General features: G+C 37.2%; 1 protein-coding gene across 2 annotated transcripts in view; it reads right to left on the bottom strand.

Annotated features, from left to right (window-relative positions):
* ARHGAP15 (Rho GTPase activating protein 15) overlaps positions 1-22,046 on the bottom strand; it is a 785,763-nt gene that overhangs the window by 664,424 nt on the left and 99,293 nt on the right. For both annotated transcript variants that reach the window (XM_060178060.1, XM_007539658.3), the window contains exons 3-4: positions 21,345-21,413; positions 5,179-5,240 (exon numbers count right to left, since the gene is read on the bottom strand). In XM_060178060.1, the coding sequence (XP_060034043.1) occupies positions 5,179-5,240; positions 21,345-21,413 (131 nt within the window). The remainder of the gene's footprint in view (positions 1-5,178; positions 5,241-21,344; positions 21,414-22,046) is intronic.

Genomic DNA, 22,046 nt, shown 5'->3' with positions numbered 1-22,046 from the left:
GAATTACTGGGTCATATGGAAGGTCCATGTCTAGCCTTGTGAGAATTCTCCAGACTGCTCTCCACAGAGGTTGGGCCAGTTTACATTCCCACCAGCAGTGCAGAAAGCTACCTTTGTCCCCACAGCCTCTCCAGCATTTGTTGCTGCTGTCCTTTTTGATGTATGCCATTCTCATAGGGGTAAGGTGGTATCTCATTGCTGTCTTTATTTGCATTTCTCTGACAATCAGCAATCTGGAGCAATTTTTCATGTGTTTGTTAGCTTTATCTCTATTGAGATAATCATGTTTTTTGGTTTTGCTTTTATTGATGTGGTAAATGACATTGATTGACTTACGTATGTTGAACCAGCCTTGCATTCCTGGAATAAATCTCACTTGGTCATGATGTACAGTCTTTTTGATATACTGCTGTATCCGGTTGGCCAGGATCTTATTTAATATGTTGACATCTATATTCATATTGATCTGTAGTTTTCCTTTTTCATTGTGTCCCTATCGGCTTTTGGTATCAATGTGATTTTGGCTTCATAAAAGGTGGAAGGGAGTGTCCCTGTTTCTTCAGTCTTGTGGAAAAGCTTTAGAAGTATAGGTATTAACTGTTTCTTAAAGGTTTTGTACAATATGTTAGTGAAGCCATTTGTTCCAGGACTTTTGTTGTTGGGAAGACACTTAATTGTTTTGATTTTTTGTCTGCGGTTGGTGCATTTAGGTTTTGTAGTTCTTGTTTCAGTTTTGGAAGGGTATATGTTTCTAGGAATTCTTCCATTTCTTCCAGATTCTCTAGCTTGTTGGTGTATAGTTCTTCATAGAAATTTTGCATGATTTTATAGATTTCTGTGGTGTAAGTTGTGATATTTCCTCTATTATTTACAATTCTATTTATTTGAGTCTTCTACCTTTTTTTTTTTTTTTTTTTTTTTTTTTTTTTTTTAGTGATTCTGGCTAGGGGTTTGTTAATCTTGTTCAAAGAACCAACATTTGGCTTCATTGATCTTTTGTATGGTTCTCTTATTTTCAATGTTGTTTATGTCTACTCTAATTTTAGTGATTTCTGTCCTTCTGGTTGCTTTAGGGTTGCTTTGTTCCTCCTCCTCTAAGTCCTTGAGGAGTGCAATAAGGTTGCTTATTTGAGCTTTTTCTCATTTTCTAATATGTGATTGTATGGATATCAGTTTCCCTCTCAGTACTGCTTTAGCTGTGTCCCAAATATTTTGACAGCTTGTGTCTTCATTTTCATTTGTTTCCAGGAACATTTGAATTTCATGATTGAGTGTCTCTCTGACCCAGTGGTTCTTAATCAGAATGTTCTTCAGTTTCCAAATTCTGTGACTTTTAGTAATTTTCTGTTTGTTGTTTATTCCACTGTGGTCTGAGAAGATACTTGGGATGATTTCAATGCTTTTGAATTTGTTGATACTGTCTTTGTGGCCTAACATGTAGTCTATCCTTGAGTATGTGCTGTGTGAATTTGAAAAGAATGTGTATTCCAGTTTTTTGGGGTGAAGAACTCTGAAAATGTCCAGTAGGTCTAGTCTGTCCATCTCTTCATTTAATTCTCTTGTTTCTTTGTTGATCCTCTGCTTCATTGATCTATCTAAGTGTGAGAGTAGGGTGTTAAAATCTTCCACTATTATTGCATTACTACTGATGTATATTTGTAGTTTTTTTAGTAGATGTTTGATGTATTTAGATGGCCCCTCATTGGGTGCATACATGTTAATAATTGTTAAATCTTCTTGGTTGATTGATGTTCTAATCATTTTGTTATGTCCTTGCTTATCTTTTATTACTTTAATTTAAAGTTTATTGTGTCAGAGATGAGAATGGTTGTTCCTGCCCTTTTTTGTGGTCCATAAATCTGTAGAATAGTTTCCATCCCTTCACTTTAAGCCTGTGTTTGTCTTGTTGAGCCAGAAGGGATTCTTGCATGCAGCATATGGTTGGGTGTGTTTTCTGATCCACTTCCACTCTGTGCCTTTTAATGGGTGAGTTTAAGCCATTGAAATTTATTGATATTATGGACTTAATTTATTGTAGTGCCATTATTCTACAATTTTTATTTGCTTTGATATATGGCAAGTATTATGGTGATGTTCTTGTTTATAAGAAATCTTTTAGAACATCTTTCAGGGCAGGCTCGATGATGGTTACCTCCTTAAACTGTTGTCTATCTGAGAAGGTTTTGATCCCTCCATCTAGTCTGAATGAAAATCTAGCAGGATATATTGTCCTTGGTTGAAACCCTTTTCATTCAGGACTTAATAGATATCTTGCCATTTTCTCCTGGATTTTAGAGTTTTGAGTGGAGAAGTCTGCTGATTGTCATATGGGTTTCCCCTCTATGTGACTTTTTGTTTTCTCTTGCAGCCTTTAGGATCCTTTATTTATCCTTACTTCTTTTCATTGTAACTGTAATGTGTCTTGGTCTCTTCAGGTCTGGGTTGATTCTGTTTGGGATTCTCTGAGCCTCTTGGATCTTAATGTCCTTTCTGTTGTTTAGGTCTGGGAAGTTTTCTTCTATAATTTCCTCTAGAATGTTTACTTCCCCTTCCTCTCTTTCTTCCTCTGCAGGCCAGTCATGTGCTGTTATTTCTTTTGAGATCATCCCATGTCTCTCTTGCTGTTTTCAGTGTCTCACAATCTCTTTTTGAGCTCTTTTACCTCTTTCTTAGTTTTCTCTAGCTCATCCTCTGTCTGGCTAATTCTGTTCTCTGCTTCTGTTAACCTGCTTCCCCTTTCCTCAGCTTCTTTCTTCAGTTCAGTTATAGTATTAGCTTGTTCTGCTAATTGGCCTTTTATCTCAGCTATTTCAGCTTTTAGTTTTCTAATTACCTCAAGGTAGCTTGTATTTTCCTTGTGGGTCTCATCTGTTGTTTCCCTGATTCTGATAACCTTTTCTCCATAGTTGTCTACATTTCTGTGATTATTAGGTTTATTATTGCTTGCATACTTTTTTCATCTGTGGTTACTTCTGACTGATTTGGTGTTTCTTCTGGGTTCCTGTGTTGATTCATTGTGGTAGCAGTTTTATTTGCTCTTGATTTAACCATTTTCTTTTTATTGATGTGTTTTTTGTTTTTCTGCTCTGTGATTCTTCAATTGTTGTGTTTTGAGTACAAGCCACGCTATATTAGATAACTTTATGACAAATGTAGTCACCCAACCTCAGAAATTACAATAGTAACTTAAGCAAGGATTGATGCAGTTCAACCAATGTTTTTCCTTCTTATACTGCATGTGAAGATAAGCATTTTAAAACACTATTCTAGAGTTTTCCAATAAGATACTATGTTTTGCTTTGCTGGGTAAAAGCAGCAAAATTGTTTCTGCTCTTCATGGGATTTGATCTTTTTTTTTTCCACCCCCCTCTGGGACTCATAATATGACATGGTGGGATCTGAAAATTCTGGTTCACAGAGCCCCAAAACAAAACCTCCCTACTGCTTCCCTCTTTCTCCCCCTCGTTCTCTCTGAATATCATAAGCTTCTTGTCTACCCTCTCTGCTTTCAGTTGTGTTTTGTGAGTGAGTGAGTTGAATGACTAAAAAAAATTTTTTTTGAGTGAGTTGAATGACCAAATTTTTTGTACAACCCATTTTGATCAGAGTACTCTGAAACTTAATTGACTTTATATAAAAACACTGGACGTAGCCATAGTTTCTGGAGATGTCCAGAAACAGTCCAAAAATTTGTTTTTTCCTCTTTAGATTTTTTTTTTAGTCTTAGTATAAATGTGAAACATTTAGTCTTAAACTGTGTGAGTAAAGATGGTTCAACTAAGTACAGATCTAAATTTGTGTTTGAAATGATATGTCTTCGTAACAAAAGTTTTTCTCCTCCTGTGTGTTATAGTCTACATGTTTATGTGTGTGTTTCAAGTTTGGTAAACATTAACTTAATGGTTAAAAGTATAACTTTTAAGCTACATTATTACCAGGCAGAGTTAAGTAAAGGAGTTTTCAACATGATTCTTATAAAGGTAAAATTAATTTGCTAAAGTAAGTGAGTAAATCTAAATATTCAATGTGACAATTCATCATCTCCAAAATTAAAATACAAATTTCATATACAGGACACTTTTGGAGGGTCCCCCAAAATACCCTGTAAACTAATCTTGTGGAAATTAATCCACAACAAATCTGGCATCAATCTGACATTGTAAATGTTCTAAAAAAAAAATTGTCACTAACATGTGTTAACTCTCTAAGTACCCTGAGTTTATTTAAAGTCCAAAGTAAAAAAGTAGCTAAAAATCAATATATTTTAACTAAATTTGGTCTGAAGATCCTGCTATACAGAGACTGCTACATGAGTAGCACATAAGATAAGATGACTTTTAAACAAAATTATAAAGATACTTAAACCAATTATAATCGTCGAGTTATCAATTATAGTAAACTTCCAACTTGTTAAAAGTTTTTTTTCTTCACAAGTAATTGATTACAACTATGTCAAAGCCTTCACATGAAGAAGCATCTGCTCATATGGTAAGATATCAAACTATATAAGAAGTTTCCCCATATACAACTTATATAAATTAACAACATTCACATATTTTTCTACACTTAACTATTGTATCTCCTTTTGCCACTATAAGCCTGCCTTTGCCAAGAATTTAAAGACTTCTTTTCCTTTATAACATCACCCATGACACAGACATCCCTTAGAACCCCCAAAGACAAACGGTTGTTGAGAAGGCCTGCCAAACACCTATGCCCAATTAAGTAAAGACAAAAGGGGATACATCCCCCCAATATTCAGTTGGCTAATGCACTAATTACATTAAACCTCTTTTAATATCTATAAAAATTCGAAACAGACGCCCTGCTAACCACGGGAAGCAGATTTGTTTGTGTTTCCTTCACAGGAATCCCCGGAAAAACCATCTGGACCCCTGCACACTCTGACATCGCCCACTAGATGGCGCGACTACAGCGACCCCCCCCGAATATTAATAACATTCATTAATTCATTTCTTTTCACTGAAAAGAAATCATAGCACGCTGAAACTAAATGAATAAAATAAAAAAGTGTTGATTATAGTGATAGCAAGGGACATATTTTAACTTTGTACCATGTAAGACCTTTATTTTTCCAAGCAATAGCAGAGAAACAAATTGAAGAGATGGAAACCAGTATAGTTAATGTTAAAGTGACTATTAAAAAATATGTATTACCTTAGTTTCTTTCCTCCATCTGCAATTTTAGCTTTTTGAAGATAACCTTCTTTTTCAACCATCTGGAAGAAGAAACCATACATTGAAACTGTGACAGTGCCTGTATTCTTTAAGTTTGAAAGTAACTATACTTTACAGGAGTCATTGCAGCAATGGAAGTTTCTTCACCTCCATGAATTCTTTTTTTTTAATATATTTTTTTAATCTTTATTTATTTATTGGATATAGACAGCCAGAAATCGAGAGGGAAGGGGCTGATAGGGAGAGACAGAGAGACACCTGCAGCCCTGCTTCACCACTTGCAAAGCTTTCCCCATGCAGGTGGGTACCGGGGACTCGAACCAGGTCTTTGCACATTGCAACATGTGCCCTCAACCAGGTGTACACTCAACACCGCCCGGCCCCCACCTCCATGAATTCTGATGCATATATAGACTATAAAAAGTGCCTGCAAGATCAAGTCATCACAAGCTTTCAAGTATGCAAAAAAATAAATAAAAATGAGAGAGCAAAGGGCTGGAGAGACGGCATAAAAGAGTTTCATTTCTGTGGCGTTGTAAACCCAGGTTCAACCCCAGAACCATAAACCAGAAATAAGCACTGTTCTTGTGACCCTCTCTATCTCTCTTTCATTTTTTAACATATAGACAATGTATATAACATAATGAAATAAATAATGTACTAAAAAGATATGCATGCACCATTTATATGATATATAATTAAATAATATGCTAAAAAACAAAGATATCAAAAGTTAACATAAATAGTTTGGTAGATAGTGATTCATCTTTCCTCACGTTTCCTTTAGACATTGGCTCACTAATATTATTACTTAAATATAACAAAACACAAATAAAGTTAAAAGCTTTCCTTCATTAGTCAATACTTCTTGGGATTCTTTACTTTTTCATTTCTAATCCCTGAACACACAGATCTCAGAAAATTTCGTTGTGTGGGGGCAGATAGCATAATGGTTATGCAAAGAGACTCTTAGACCTGAGGCACCAAAGTCCCAGGTTCAGCCACCCATACCACCATGAGCTAGAACTGAGCAGTGTTCTGATTAAAAAAAATAATAATACTTCAGTATATGAACATCACATTTGGGAATGCATGTTGAGAAAATTTTGTATCTAAACATAAATAAAATTTATTGTTTCATTTCAACATCCTTCTGATGAAAATAAAAGAAAAGTCTTTTTTTTTGCCTTTACAAAAAAAAAAAAAAACCCTTCCATTATCTCCCAGCCCATCCTATTAGTGAATACATGCCTTCTCAGCTAAGAACATTTCCTTTTTATTCTAACATAGCTACTAAAAGACCCCTATGTGCACAATTCTACCCCAAAATGCCCTATTGATAAATCATTTCTCTAGAAGGAAAAAGAAAACTTAAAAGGAAAAAGTTAATACCCTTTCAGGGAGAACCCAAGACAAGCAAATTTCACAACATAACTGGAAATGTTCTCTTTAAAAAGGCATGAATAAAGATTGCAGTCATTTTTGGATCTTTCTTGAATACCTAAGCTTTATTTAAGAAGCTGGCTTTCTTACGTTAGGACTGTATAAATGTGGAATGACTGTCAACACAGACAGAGCCATTTCCCATGATTGTGAATCAGTGCAATGGAATTACTTGCATCATTCACACAAAAGTTCTGGGAAAATGATGGAGGAAGGAATGAATATTATAGCGCTGAACTTGTAAGCCAGGGGCATCATAGGCCACAGGTTAAATCCCTTATAGCAGTGTATGTCAGAGCTCAGGAAAAGTCTGGGATGTCTTTCTAGTAAGTCATTCATCCATGAATGGTCCAGAGAAATAGTTTACTAGATAGAAGGAATGGTCCACATTCAAGCCCCACAACACATGGGAGGTGCTATAGAACAGAAGGAATCTCTGGTGATAAGGTCTCTATTTCTGTCCTTCTGTCCATATGAATATAAAAGTTGCCTTAATACCTGGAGTGGAGAGATTATATATGCACAAGGCCCTGACTATGCAAGGAAAAGAAAGGAAGGAAGGAAAGAAGGAAGGAAGGAAGGAAGGAAGGAAGGAAGGAAGGAAGGAAGGGGAAAGAAAGACGCCAATTAGTTCACCTGGGAAGGCATTTGTTTTCCACACACACATGATGTCCATTCAAACCCCAGTTCCATATAATGGTACCATGTATGGCACCAAGGGAAACTCCATGGACAATGGAATTGTACTGTGGTATTCCTATTTCTCTTACTGTCTTTCTCCTCTGTAAGAGGTTATAAAGGGAAAATAAAAATACCCCAGGAGCAGTAGAATCACATATTTATGGTGGCCCAGTGGAAAATAAATAAATAGATAAGTATTCAGTATCTTCCAATATCTAAGGTGCCTTTCAGGTCACTGTATAAAGTTCTTCTATGCACTCTTATCTCCTATGTTTTTATTGTGAATATTTACACATACCTATATCAATGTGCGTACCATATATATGCAAGAACTATATTTCCACTTTTGGGGTTGTATGTTCATTTTCCCCTTTGCTCTAAATACTAGCTTCTCCACATACACTGGAACAGCAAAGATGAAAAGGATAATGATAATATTATATAAGTGTTGTATGCTTTACATTGGGTAGTTCTCCCCTGCCAAGAGAATTGGATCAGTCCAGTTAGTTTCGTGGGCCTGCTTGGCCCCGCTCCTAGGAACCCCGCCAGAGTTCCAGGGTTCCTGAGTTCAAGGGTTCCAGAGTTGCAGAGTAAGAGAGAGTGCTTGTGCCGCCACAAAGAGACAGCAGAGTTCTGTTTGGTGATTAGTTTGGTTTAGTTTATGAATCGTTGTTCTTGAATAAAGAAATACAGCTTCCCTGCCCAGCCGTATGTTTCTGGTTGTCTCTGTTACCCGCCCGTGAAGCTAGCCCGGCCAGCTAGAGCATACAAATTTTTAACAACATATAAGCTCATAGTCAAGATATCCTTGTTCCTTTCTACTAAGCTGTATATAACATATTCCCTTCTGACCATTTCAAAAATTTAGGCTGCTTTTTGTCTTGGAATAGAAAACACCAATAAGATTTGCATACATTGAGTGGATTCCATTAAGTACCATACTATTGAGCATAGCTTCCATGAAGTAGATTTAAATGTTTTATTATTATTTTGCCATAATACTTTGAAATACTTCACTATGTTCTAGGTCTTAGGAATAAATTGCTCAGAGAAACTTATAGGAGATGGAAAAACAGGGCAGGTAGAGGACTATGGTGTACTTTGTATGAGGATTCATATTCAGTGTCTCATTAATTATTCTAATTATGTACTCCCACTTTATGCTAATGACTGTGTATGAAGGACAGTGGTTTATATATAGGCACATGTATACCTAGCACATAAACAGTCTTGTCTCTAGTAATTCACAAGATTAGAAATAGACACAGGTTTAACTTTAGAACATTATATGTCAAGTTCAGTATCACTTTGGAATTTTCTTTTTTTAAAAAAAATATTTATTCCCTTTTTGTTGCCCTTTTTATTTTATTGTTGTAGTTATTATTGTCGTCGTCGCTGGATAGGACAGAGAGAAATGGAGAGAGGAGGACAAGAAAGAGAAGGGGAGAGAAAAATAGACACCTGCAGACCTGCTTCACTGCCTGTGCAGTGACTCCCCTGCAGGTGGGGAGCCCGGAGCTCGAACTGGTATCCTTACACCAGTCCTTGCGCTTTGTGCCACCTGCGCTTAACCCGCTACGCTACAGCCGGACTGCCCAATTTGAAATTTACTAAAGTAGCAGCTCTCTTTAAACTATGCATATTTAAGAAATCCCAATCAATCTTTGAGGTTGAATTTGGCATTTAATCTGAATTTAAAACCATTTTTGAATGTATATTAGCAGGCTTATTTCTATGTTAAGTGACAAGACATAGAAGCAATTTTTCTAGATTTTTATGCCAGCAAGCCTGCTAGTATTGAGATGAGATGAATGGCCATAGATTACTAGTAGGAACTGTTCTATCAAACTAAATTGGAGGCAAAAACAAGGCCAGGGGACAGAAGAGTACCTTTAGTTAAGGTTAACAATTGCGGCAGAAATAATCACCTCTAGCTGGTAGGATATCACAATATTTTAAATGAGAAGTCTTCATGTTTTTCTCAGATCAAAACAAAAGTAGAACTTAAAGTAATATGCTTTTAAATTTATTTTTGATTTAGAAAATGTTTTTAAATTTTTCTCCTTTTTAAAATATCTTTATTGGGCATTTCAGGCCGGAGAGTAGATATCACAGAGTGCCCGATGGCCGCCACAAGGTGACCCAGCCACCGCCGGGGGCGCCTCACCAAGCACACCAAGTTCATGTGGGACACGATCAGCGAGGTGTGCACAGCGCCTTGTAACTGCTCAAGGTCTCCAAGGATCCAAGGACAAGTGCGCTCAAATTCATCAAGAAGCCAGTAGGGGGTCGGGGAGATAGCATAATGGTTATGCAAACAGACTCTCATGCCTGAGGCTTTTAAATCCCGGGTTCAATCCCCCGCACCACCATAAACCTGAGCTGGGCAGTGCTCTGATGATTCTCTCTCTGTCTCTCTCTCTCTCTGCATCTCTCTCTAAAATAAAATAAATAAAATGAAAAAAAAATTTTAAAAGGATAAGAAGCAGGTAGGGACCCACATCTGCGCCCAGAGGAAGCACAAGGAGCTGAGCAGCAAGCCCTGCTGCCCTGCCCCCAATAAATGCGTTGCCAAAAAAGAAATATATTTATTTACTGGATATAGACAGCCATAAAGCAAGAGGGAAAGGGTTGATAGGGAGGGAGAGCGACAGACACCTGCAACCCTGCTTCAACACTCGTGAAGCTCCCCCCCCTCCCTCGAAGGTGGGAACCAGGGGCCTGAACCCAGGTACTGTACATTGTAATGTCAGCACTTAATCAGATATGCCACCATCTGACCCCAAAGTAATAAGTTTTAAACTATAAATTTGCATAGATTTTTTTCAAAATATGCTTATAAATAGAAGTGAGCTGAATCTAAAAGTTTTACCAAAATATAATGAGAAGGAACTGGTTTTCAACACCAGAGACACACAATTTATAGACCTTATACCTGTACTACTGATGATTTTAGTTAGATTTTTCCCCCGTGTTGTTCTGATTCTGTATTCAATGGCAGTCCTCTGACTCCCAATTACGTTGTATAGTTCCTCTGATGTAGAATATGTATGATCTTCTCAGGAAGAAGTTGAAAAACAAGATCAGAAGAGAAAACACAAGTAGAATCTCAACTGGAATTGGTGTATCGCACCAAAGTAAAAGACTCTGGGGTGTGAGTGGGGGAGAATACAGGTCCAAGAAGGATGACAGAGGACCTAGTGGGGGTTGTATTGTTATATGGAAAACTGAGACATGTCATGCATGCACAAACTATTGTATTTACTGCAGAATGTAAAACATTAATTCCCCAATACATAAATTAAAAAAAAAAGAATATGTGTGATGAACAGTGTCAGGAAGGCTCCATTACAACTTGACAGCACAGTTATAGTTTCTACATCAGGGTCTTCCAAATCTGGTTAATATGAGGTAGTACTGACACTGTAAACATTGATACATTGACAAATGTGTTTTTACTAGATCTTCAGAGACCAGAGTGAGGTCTATGTTCTGTACTAGAATGTCTTTCAAAGCAATGTTGCCCTGTGAAATATTCCATTATGCTGATGAACTCTCTCTCCCCTATAACTTTAATCTTCCAACAGATTTAGCATTTAATTATCTTTTTATTTTTTTTCTGCCTCCAGGGTTATTGCTGGGGTTTGGTGCCTGCACTACAAATCCACTGCTCCTGGAGGCCATTTTTTTCCATTGATGTTATTGTTACTGTTGTTGTTGTTATTATTGGGTAGGACAGAGAGAAACTGAGAGAGGAGGAAGACAGAGAGAAAGACTTCTACAGACCTGTTTCACTGCTTGTGAAGCACCCCCCTTGCAGGTGGGGAGCCGGAGTCTCGAACTGGGATCTTTATGCCAGTCCTTGTGCTTCGGGTCATGTGCACTTAACATGGTGTGCTATAGTACACACACACACACACACACACACACACACAGCACAGGATGAGGAGAGTTGAACATCATTAGTTACTATCTTATGGTGCTTTGCTTTCCTTTTTTAATATTTCCTATCCTTTCTGGCTTACACAAAAGACAATTCTATCTTTGTTCTTTTCATTGGCTTTCATTTTTTAAATTATATCTAAACATTTTGTAAAGCTATACTTGTGGGGTGGGTAGCAGCTTTTCTGCTAGCACACGCAACACCATGTTTTCTACAGGAGTGGGACTCTTCACTGGAAGTGGGGCAGAGTTAGAAGTATCTCTATTTTTATTTCCTTCTTTCTCCCTTCCTCTCCTCTCTCCCTCTCTCTGTCTTTCATATTCTATTAAAACAGAAAGAAAAAAAAAGTAGTTAATAGGAATTGTGGGCTGTGAGAACCAAGGCCCTGTGATTGCCATGGTGGCCATATATAGTAGGTGTGCAGCATAAAAATTTGATTTATGAATCTATAACAAAATTCTTACCATAGTGAAACAAATTAACACATCACCACAGTTACTATTTTATATGTTTTTTATAGTAAAACCAATGAGATATACTCTTAGCAAATCTCCAGTGTACAGTATATCCTTATTAATTTTAATTGGCACGTTGTAATCTACAAAACTACAAAACTGCATGGCTTTTTCTTCTCTTGACATTGTGTTTAGACTGTACCAGTTTCCATTTTGAGACTCACTGCCTGCAACTTTCCTTCTCAGTTCCAGTCAGTATACTGACTCTAGAATTCTTGCTACAACTTCTCTATTAACCACATACAGACTGGTGCTGAACACAATTCTCCAGGTACAAAACCAATAACAAAAGGGAAAATAGTCTAGCTGATGAGACCAAGCTACCTATACATTATAGAAAATACTCTCTTTATTATATATTTATTGTATTATTGGATAGAGACAAAGAGAAATTGAGACAGGAAGAGGAGGTAGAGACGGAAAGAGACAGAAAGACACCTATAGCACTGTTTTACTACTTATGAATTGTGCCCCCCTGAAGGTGAGGACCAGGGCCTTGAACTTGAGTCCTTCCTTGCACACTGTAATGTGTGAGATTACCCAGGTGCACCCCCACCACGTGGCCCCTAGAAAATAGTATTTATTTTTTTTTAGTTTTAAAGTCAGGATTTTAGAGATCCTTTACATAAAGATTGAGTGAAATAAGATGATTTTAGAGATCTTGTTGCTTAAAGTAGATTCACAATTAACTGTAGACTCATTTATAAATCAGTGATAAGCCAGTATTCTTCAAAAAAACTGAAGATGATTACAATCAAAGGAGAAGAGAAGAAGAATATATATATATATATATATATATATATATACATATATATTGTAGTACATAAATGAAGCCTGGAAGGGAGAAACTAAGCATTCTCCAAGAAGTTCTTGAGAGACTGGTCTTGATTTCATAGTCAGCTTTAGGCTTGGTGTGCTCATTGAATTTATTTATATCCTTCTGTTATTTTATAGCCCACTGCCTTCATGGATTTTCATCCTCTCTTACTTTTTCTCAGGATGAGAGAATCAGCTGGTCTTTGAGTTTCTGGTGAACAACTTGAAGAGTTTCCCAAAGCATTGAGTTGGGCAAAAATACATGCTATACTCTATCAAGTGTTTCCTCCATCATTTTCAAATCCTGTGCATTTTCAGGAATATTTTATTCGCATGTCTCTTATTTAGCCCTAACTCATCAAAATGTCATCTTGATAAAGAGGCTATTTGATGTTTAAACACCCCCTCTGTCTTTTTCTGGATCATTCATCTTATAACTAGTGTTTCATTTGGTCAGCACCAAAGATTCCAGGTTCTGTTTACAAAATAACATGCAGCCTTGGTTAGTATGAGACTTCTTCAGTATCCCTAGAGGTGTCTCCTGCTTCTCACCTTTCTCTCCTCCTTAATTTCTCTCTTCATTATTCTACTGCTTTGGGTCCTCAATTTTAAACATATTGCCATTTGTTTGTTTGTTTCCTAGTGGACTCCAGTGAGACTGGCTTTACTGGCAACTGTGTGAGCAATTTATTAGCATAATCCAATTGTTTTGTTATGACCCAATTTTAGACTAAGCAGTGGGGAAAAAGGAGTTGCATAATGTAATAGCCTTTTGTTATTATGGTACATTTTCTTCTTTCTCAACTCTAGAGTTAAATTAATTTCAAATGTGGGCCTTGATAGGGCAAGTCATTGTAACCTGCAACTGGATTTTTTCTTCCTTTCTTTCTTTCTTTCTTTCTTTCTTTCTTTCTTTCTTTCTTTCTTTCTTTCTTTCTTTCTTTGTTTCAGAAAGGAGACATTAACAAAACCATAGGATAGGAGGGGTACAACTCCACACAAATCCCACCACCCAATCTCCATATCCCACCCCCTCCCCTGATAGCTTTCCCCTTCTCCATCCCTCTGGGAGCATGGACCCAGGGTCGTTGAGGGTTGCAGAAGGTGGAAGGTCTGGCTTCTGTAATTGCTTCCCCGCTGAACATGGGCGTTGACTGGTCGGTCCATACTCCCAGTCTGCCTCTGTCTTTCCCTAGTAGGGTGCAACTGGATTTTAACAGCATCTAACTTCGTTATTATTACCCCCCAAACCCCTGACGATCTGAACAGTTTCCCTCTTTCCTCCCATTCTGACTTATTCCTCACTCTAGTCCGTGTGGTAATCTTAGAAGCTTTTAAGTGAACAGCTTGATTATGACCTCCAAACTTTTGCATTTTATGCTCCCTCTGTTCTTTTTATTCTTTTCTGGGAAACCTCTATTCATCCTGCAAATCTCAATTTCAATGTCTCCTTCAGAGAGTGGTTTAAACTACTTCATTTTACTCAGACTGTCTTTCTCTTAAAGAAACTTATTTTCATCTGAGACAGCCTGTTTTGTAATTTTCCTGCACTGAATATTGTCTTTTTTTTTCTTTTTTTTTGCCTCCAGGGTTATCTCTGGGACTCAGTGCCTCTAATATGTACCCACTGCTCCTAGAGGCCATTTTCCCCCCATTTTTGGGGGGTTGGAACAGAGAGAAATTAAGAGGGGAGGGGAAGACTGAGAGAGAGAGAGAGAAAGACAGACACCTGTAGACCTACTTCACCGTTTGTGAAGCAACTCCCCTGCTGGTGGGGAGCTGGGGACTTGAACTGCCATCCTTGTGCTTCTTACACTTAATCTGGTGTGCCATCGCCTGGCCCCCTACATTGTCTTTCTTTACTTAATACCCTCGCTTCACCACCAAACTAGAAACTACACTGTAATTATTTAGTATATGATTCTATTTCTTTAATTAACATAGTGCCAAGAAGAGAAATAACCTTAACAAATACTGAAATTAATCAACACATTCCTATTTCAACAAAGGGAAGACTCATGGAACAGTGAAACTTTAAACATGGCTTCTATTAGAGCTGTTAAAGTTACAAGGCACAGTATTAATATGCCACCAATTTAGAGTTCTACAAGAATTTAAAAAAAAAAACTAATTGTATCTTACCAAAGTAAAAATTTGAGAGATTGAAGAGTCTTTGATTTTTGTTTTTTATTGGGGGTGGGGGCAATTTAAGGAAAGCATAGCTTGATCAATAGAATTATTCCCTCAACATAACTGTTCTTTGTTTTAAAATAAGAAGACACTGTACTCTCACAATGTCTTTCATCCTTAAACCCTTGCAAGTATTAATTAATCCACAAAATGATATCTGGCTCTAAAAGGTAGAATCTGTGATTTAAGGTTTATCTGTAAGAGCCTGCTTTGCCCTCAAGCCATGGCAACTTCCTGAGCTCTCTCCTCCAAATCCTTGGATTTCTCAGGAGGTAGCAGATGATTCTGTAAAACGTGCCACAGGCTTAGACTCCTGCAAGGTTACCCATAGACATGTCTTATACTCTTTTGATAAAAATAAAGATGATAAAGATTTAACATGTTGTCAGCAACACAGTGGTATTTTGTTGTTGTTGTTTGTTGTTTTTTAATGCAGTAGTTTTTCTTGAACATTTCTTTAAGAGAAACAGAAGTGCCCTGAAATTATTAGGTGTCATGAAGAGATATAATCTAGAATTTGCAAGATCTGGAAACAAGTGCACACTAGTGTATTTGACTTTTCATGTTTGAAATGTTGCCTGTATTCATCATGTGCTAAACAGCTACAAGGAAATAAATGATTTAGGTCTCTTGCACTGGGAGCATATAGATTTCATATATATTTCATATATATATTTCATATCACCTGTGTCAACAAACTGAATACATTTTCATCATGAAAGTTTAGACTCCAAATTAGAAGTGTATTTATTTATTTTTGCCATTATTCTTCTGTTTAATTATATTACCACAAACTCCTTTTTTTTTTTTAATGGAACATGGAGAGGTAACAATTACCAAGGGGTGATAGTGTTGATTGGAACACTCACCATAGCAGATTCTGTCTAATTTTGGAAGATGAACCCTTTTCCTTCAAAGTAGAAAAACCTAATGGGATAGTTTTGCCAGTTATGCCTCAAGCCAAATTCTCTCACGATTGCTGAAAAATAGTCTAGGAAGCTCTGAGTATGATAAATCAAGAAAATAATATTTATATAACTTTAAATTTTAGAAATAAAGAAGCTTGATGATCTATGTGGCAAAAAAGAATGAAGAATGAGACCAGCTTTAATAAAGAATTTCATGGTGAAGGAAGATGACAAGTTGACGGAAATTAGGATGTACTGACACCAATCAGCAAATAAAAAACTATATCCATGAGTCAATAACATTCTTGTAAATGATCATTTCTCCCAATAAACTAATTAAGACTATTATTTCATTACTTTATAAGATATTTTGGTATAGTTTATATCATATATAGTAGTTCATTTTACTGAAGGAGTAGCAGGTAATGCCATGGTAGCAAGAAAAAGAGACAAGAAAGCAAGCAACTTCAGAGTGATGGGGCCCAGACAGAGACAAGATAAAGTTTCTTTTGGGAGAGAGGATTTTTTAAAACATTTTTTTTTTAAATAAAGGAGAGATACTGAGAAAATTACACAGAGAGAAAGACCAAAGCACTGTTCATCTCTACCTTATGGTGGAGGTGGAGATTAAATTTGGGACCTCAGAGCGTAAGGCATGAAAGTCTTTTGCATGTGGTCCGGGAGATGGCACCGTGGATAAAGCACTGGACTCTCAAGCAAGAGGTCCTGAGTTCAATTCCCAGCAGCACATATGCCAGAGGGTTGCCTGGTTCTTTCTCTCTCTCCTCCCATCTTTCTCATGAATAAATAAAATCTTAAAAAAAAAGAAAGTCTTTTGCATAACCACATTATCCACAGGAGGAAAAAATTTTCCACAGGAGGAAAAAATAAAAAGGAAGATAATTTGGGAGTCGGGCTGTAGCACAGCGGGTTAAGCGCAGGTGGCGCTAAGCTCAAGGACCGGCGTCAGGATCCCGGTTCGGGCCCCGGCTCCCCACCTGCAGGCAGGTCCCTTCACAGGCGGTGAAGCAGGTCTGCAGGTGTCTGTCTTTCTCTCCCCCTCTCTGTCTTCCCCTCCTCTCTCCATTTCTCTCTGTCCTATCCAACAACAACGACATCAATAATAACTACAACAATAAAACAACAAGGGCAACAAAAGGGAATAAATAAATTAAATTAAATTAAAAAAAAAAAAAAAAGGAAGATAATTTAATACACTTCAAGGATGCAGAGGTCTACTTCCCAGAAAAAAAGTTATCTCTAAGTTAACTCTGAGCACTTCATTCTGGAAATAAGTTATTATTAGACTACAGTAGGTTGACACTTTGAATTCTACAAAAAACAGCAGGTATACAGTCATGAGTAACGAACATTTTATAGTAAATTTTCAATATCTTGTTATTAAATAACTTGGCAAGCAGGTCCTTCCAGAATGAACACTAATAGCAAAAGCAATTTCAAGCACGATATGATAAAGAAAGTACAAGTTATATCTCTTGACCACAAATTGTTTCTCAGATAGCTTTGGAATATGTCTGTTGCCCATAAAAATAATAGAATGATACCAAGATGCTAAAATAAAGGTGTTATAATTATTACAGGGGCTAGGTGGTGGCACACCTGGTTGAGCACACATGTCACAATGCTCCAGGACCTGGGTTCAAGCCCCAGGTTCCCACCTACAGGGGTAAAGCTTTGCAAGTGGTGAAGCAGTGCTGCAGGTGTTTCTCTGACTCTCTCTATATCACCCCTTTCCTTCTCGAATTCTTCTGTCTCTATCCAATAAATAAAGATAATAAAAGTTAAAGAATAAATGAATAATTGTTACAGAAAAGCCAGACTCCTTTAAGAAAGGCATCATATCTTAACCATGACACTATTCCTGGTTTGAAAGTGTATACATAGGAATAGATAATGTGTATGATTATGTGTCTTAACGCTTTTTTCAGTCACCAGGTTCCAGATGCTACCATGATGCCAATGGGACTTCCCTGGGCAGACCACCCCACCAATATGTCCTGGAACCCTGACTCCCTGAGCCCTGCCCCAATAGGAAAAGAGAGAGACGGGCTGGGAGTATGGATTGACCTGCCAATGACCATGTTCAGCGGAGAAGTAATTACAGAAGCCGGACCTTCCACCTTCTGCACCCCATAATGACCCTGGGTCCATACTCCCAGAGGGATAAAGACTAGGAAAGCTATCAGGGGAGGGAATGGGATATGGAGTTATGGAGGTGGTAAGTTTGTGGAATTGTACCCCTGTTAGCCTATAGTCTTGTCAATAATTCCTTTTTATAAATAAAAATTTAAAAAGACACTGGTTTCAATTTGGGAGATTTCACTTCCAAGGTGGCAACAAGACATACTAAAAGCAAAGATAAAGAGGGGCTAACCAAGGATATGGACATTAATAAGTTGAACATTTATGTAAAGCGATGTATTCTTTGTCATATAAACTACATGATTCAAAAGATAAATTCCCAGCTTGTTTAACTTCTTAGATATTTTTATATCATTTTTCCAGGGAAAAATGTTCAAAATATGTTTTTATGTATCTCCTATGTAACCACCACCTAAGTCAACAAATTGATGATTTTAATGTTCCCTCTACCTTACTGAATGATTAACCCTTTCTGCTTTCAAGAAGAGAAAAGTATCCTAAGTATTTGAACTATGCCAACTATTCTTTATATTACTATTTTTATATATAAAACAATTGATTACAACATTTATATAACATTATACAAATGCAATCTCATCCCAGTGCTCTTCACAATATTTTTTCGTAAATTAAAAAATAAAATAAATAAAATTCATTTTTTCTTTGTTGAGGGAATTAATGGTTCAGTTGACAGTAAAGCAGTTGGTACATGTATAACATTTCTTAGTTTTATGCCTAACACTCTAACTCCTCACCTAGGTCCTTCTTCTGCCATCCATCATGTTCCGGGACCTGATATATTTTTAAAGGAAAGAACTGAAATTTTCTCAATGTATTCAACAACATGAAAGTAAGTGATGATGTTGATAGGAGGTGAGTAGTGAAAAGACTAAACAGAGAGGGCTTGGAAATAGGAAACCCACTAGAGTACACACATTAGCATGTAAGATCTGAGTTCCCAGCCCTAGTCACCAGATGGGAAAAATATTCACAGGGTAAGCTATATGAGAGCAGAGCAGTGGCAGTATTGTGTTCTCTCTCCTTTTCTGGTTGTCACTCTCTATGTAAAACAAAGAAGCAAACAAACAACCAACCCACCTCCAGGAATAACTATTTCATAGGCATGGGGACCCAGCAATAATCCTAGTGGCAAAATAAATATGTGAATGAATGAATAAATGAATGAAATCAGTTCAAAAAATAAAAGGAGAGGAGAAATTAAGGACAATGAAATTAGATAGTTTTTTATATTAATTATTATTCTAAATATAGCAGAGAGGTGGAACAATAGAAGGGAAAAACAAGATATAAAACAAAAATTAAAATAAAACTGGTTTAAGAAAATAAATATGTTGATGAATAGATGAAAAGAAAACCCAAAGATAATGGGGCTGGGAAAAATGATATAAAAATAAAGTCCAAAGATAATGGAGGTTGAAAAATAGAACATAAAAATAAAATCATCATAGAACCATCGTCTATAAGTCAATGAGACCAGAAATATCTTGTCCAAGGTAAACTACAGATTAGCATGGAGGAAATGGTGCTATATTTATCATAGGTCATTAGAAGAAAGAAATATTAGGATGGGGGGCCAGGTGGTGACATACCAGTTGAGCACACAAGTTACAGTGCATAAGGACCCAGGTTTGATCCCCCACTCTGAAACTGTGGGGGGGGGGCAGTGTTACAGGTGTTTCTCTCCCTCTCAATTCTAGCTTCCCTTCCCTCTCAATCTCTGTGTCTTTATCAAATAAATTAAAAATTAAAAAGGCTTTCCATTAAAAAATAAATATTATGATACAGCAGAAAGGTTCTTATGTTTCCAGAGATCCATTTAATATTTCCCTCCATCCCAGCCCTTCTTATTAGGGCAGTAGAATTAGAGATTTTTGTTTTATGACTAAAATTTTGTAGTAGGACTCCCTGCCCCCACATTTATTATTTCCTATTATCCACAGTCTTGTGTAATTCTGTCTTCTTAAGTAGAGACTGGATTTATTTCTGGCAAAAAGGATGTCAAAGTTGATGAGTTATTACTTTCACGCTTAATTTAAAAGAGATTTGGATTTCTATCTTGCTAGTATACAGCCATTCCTCTTAACATGCAGTGAGTTTTCAGGGCCAGATGGTGGCATAGCCACTAGAATGCAGGACTCATCATGCTGAAGAAAAGAGGTTCAAATTTCCCATCATCTACTGCTATGCAGCAGGGCTGAGGTGGAACGCCATGAGTGCTGAAACAATGCTAAAGCTGTCACTTTTCCCCTCTCCCTCTCTACTTTCCTCTTCCCTCTCAATTTTTCTCTGTCTCTCTCCAAAATTGTAGAGAGGTTATGGGGATGTGGCAGGTCTTGACCTGAGAGGTGAGTCCCTTCTGGCAAGTCTCTCCCTCTAAGGAGGGGTTGAGCAAATGGGGGGCATACATGAACCTCAAAAGGTTGGCGGCCATTTTAAGTCTTCCCTGACTCACAAAAACATACTGCACCCGGCATTTCATAAAACATTAAGTCTCCTCCACCCTACATTCCCTGATACTATGACCCGTCCTTTTATTATCTACATATCAATCTTCTGCTTTGTCTTACAAATGTCTAAAGGTCTCCTTCCTAATTCCCCCACAGGGTATAGATAATCCTACTAATTGAACCCCTAGCAACAGTTGCTGTGGAGGTCCATACCATTCCCATCCCCTTTTGCCCTTCTCCGCCCCTTTCCTAACCATGTATGGTATTGTCAAACCACTTCCTTTTCAGTCTTGTCTGGCCTGAGCTGGAGGAGGGTGGGCATGCAGATGGGGCAGCTGATGCCAATCATTTCGGTGTGTGTCATGTGGCTTAACCAGGTGTGCTACCGCCCAACTCTGGGGCGTTTGCATGAATAAAGATTTGTATTGCTTTGCCTCCAGGAGCTTAGTTCCTGGGTCATCTCTCCCTCTTGTGACGCTAGCCTGACACAAAATACATAAGTAAACTAAAAATTTAAAAAGTATAAAAATAAACCTTCATTCTACAAAAGGAACTTTCATGTAACAAGGAACTAAGAACAATTCTGGGCTAGGTGCTCTGAATGAATTGAGTCCCACCAAGAAACATGCACATAAACTTGAACACAGATTTTTCTCAAGTCAAGTCTTCAAATATGATTGGAATCCTGGAAAAAAACTTGACTGAAACCTTTGAGAGGATGAGAGATTGAGGAGCTCCAATTCCTGACAGCCAGACAAGAAATAATAATGTGTCTTTAAAAAATATTTTATTTTATTTTAATGAGAGAGAAATACAAAGAGAAAGATATAGAGATCAAGAAGGCTCAGCTCTGACTTATGATGGTTCTGGGAACCTCAGATCACCCTCAAGAATTAGAGTTTTTTGCATAATCATTATGCTGTCTCCCCAGCTCTTTGTCTTGTTTTAAACTGGCGTGTTTTGAGGTGATTTATTTTATAGTATACAACATACTGCTGCATTGGAGTGAAAAACTCACCAGTTGTTCTAGTGGAGTAATGACATCTTTCAAGATATGCTGTGAATGATTCCTCCTATGCCGGGATATCTGTAAATACAAAATATAAATAATAATGATCATTCAAGAAGGTTAGGTATGAAATCAGAAGTAATAAATGAGTATAATATACAATCAGAAGTAATTGTTCTGGGAACTAAGTAAACTGAATAAAATGTGTAGTCAGAGACAGTTGGCTTTGACATTATCTTAGGTTCCACATGTTCTTCTTACCTAGTAATTCTGACACTCATATCCAGTGATGAGGTCTCTGTGCTTCCATTTTGATACTGGAAAGATATTGTCAAGCTTAATTCAACTAAAACCATGGCAAAACTAATGCTTCATGACTTAAAAGTGATCAGATGACAAAAGCGCTGTACATTTCTCTTGTTTCTTGCAACAAATCATTTAGTCAAAGAATCATGAACTTGTGAGGAAGCCCAACTCATCCTACACAGAGTAAACACAGGGATAGGTCCCAGAGTTTTTCTCACCAACAGATTGACAGCTTCCAGCAGACATCTAGTATTGATTAGTAACCATGTACTCATAAACATGTCCTTTTTTTTTTCTTTTGTCTCCAGGGTTATTGCTGGGGCTTGGAGCCTGCACTACAAACCCACTGCTTCTGGGGGTCACTTTTTTTTTTCCATTTTGTTGTACTTGTTGTTGTTATTGTTT

Source organism: Erinaceus europaeus, chromosome 18, assembly GCF_950295315.1.
Source record: "Erinaceus europaeus chromosome 18, mEriEur2.1, whole genome shotgun sequence".
In the NCBI taxonomy this organism is placed as follows: Eukaryota; Metazoa; Chordata; class Mammalia; order Eulipotyphla; family Erinaceidae; genus Erinaceus; species Erinaceus europaeus.
Note: the sequence above shows the minus strand (reverse complement) of the source record. Positions and strands in the feature narration are given on the sequence as shown.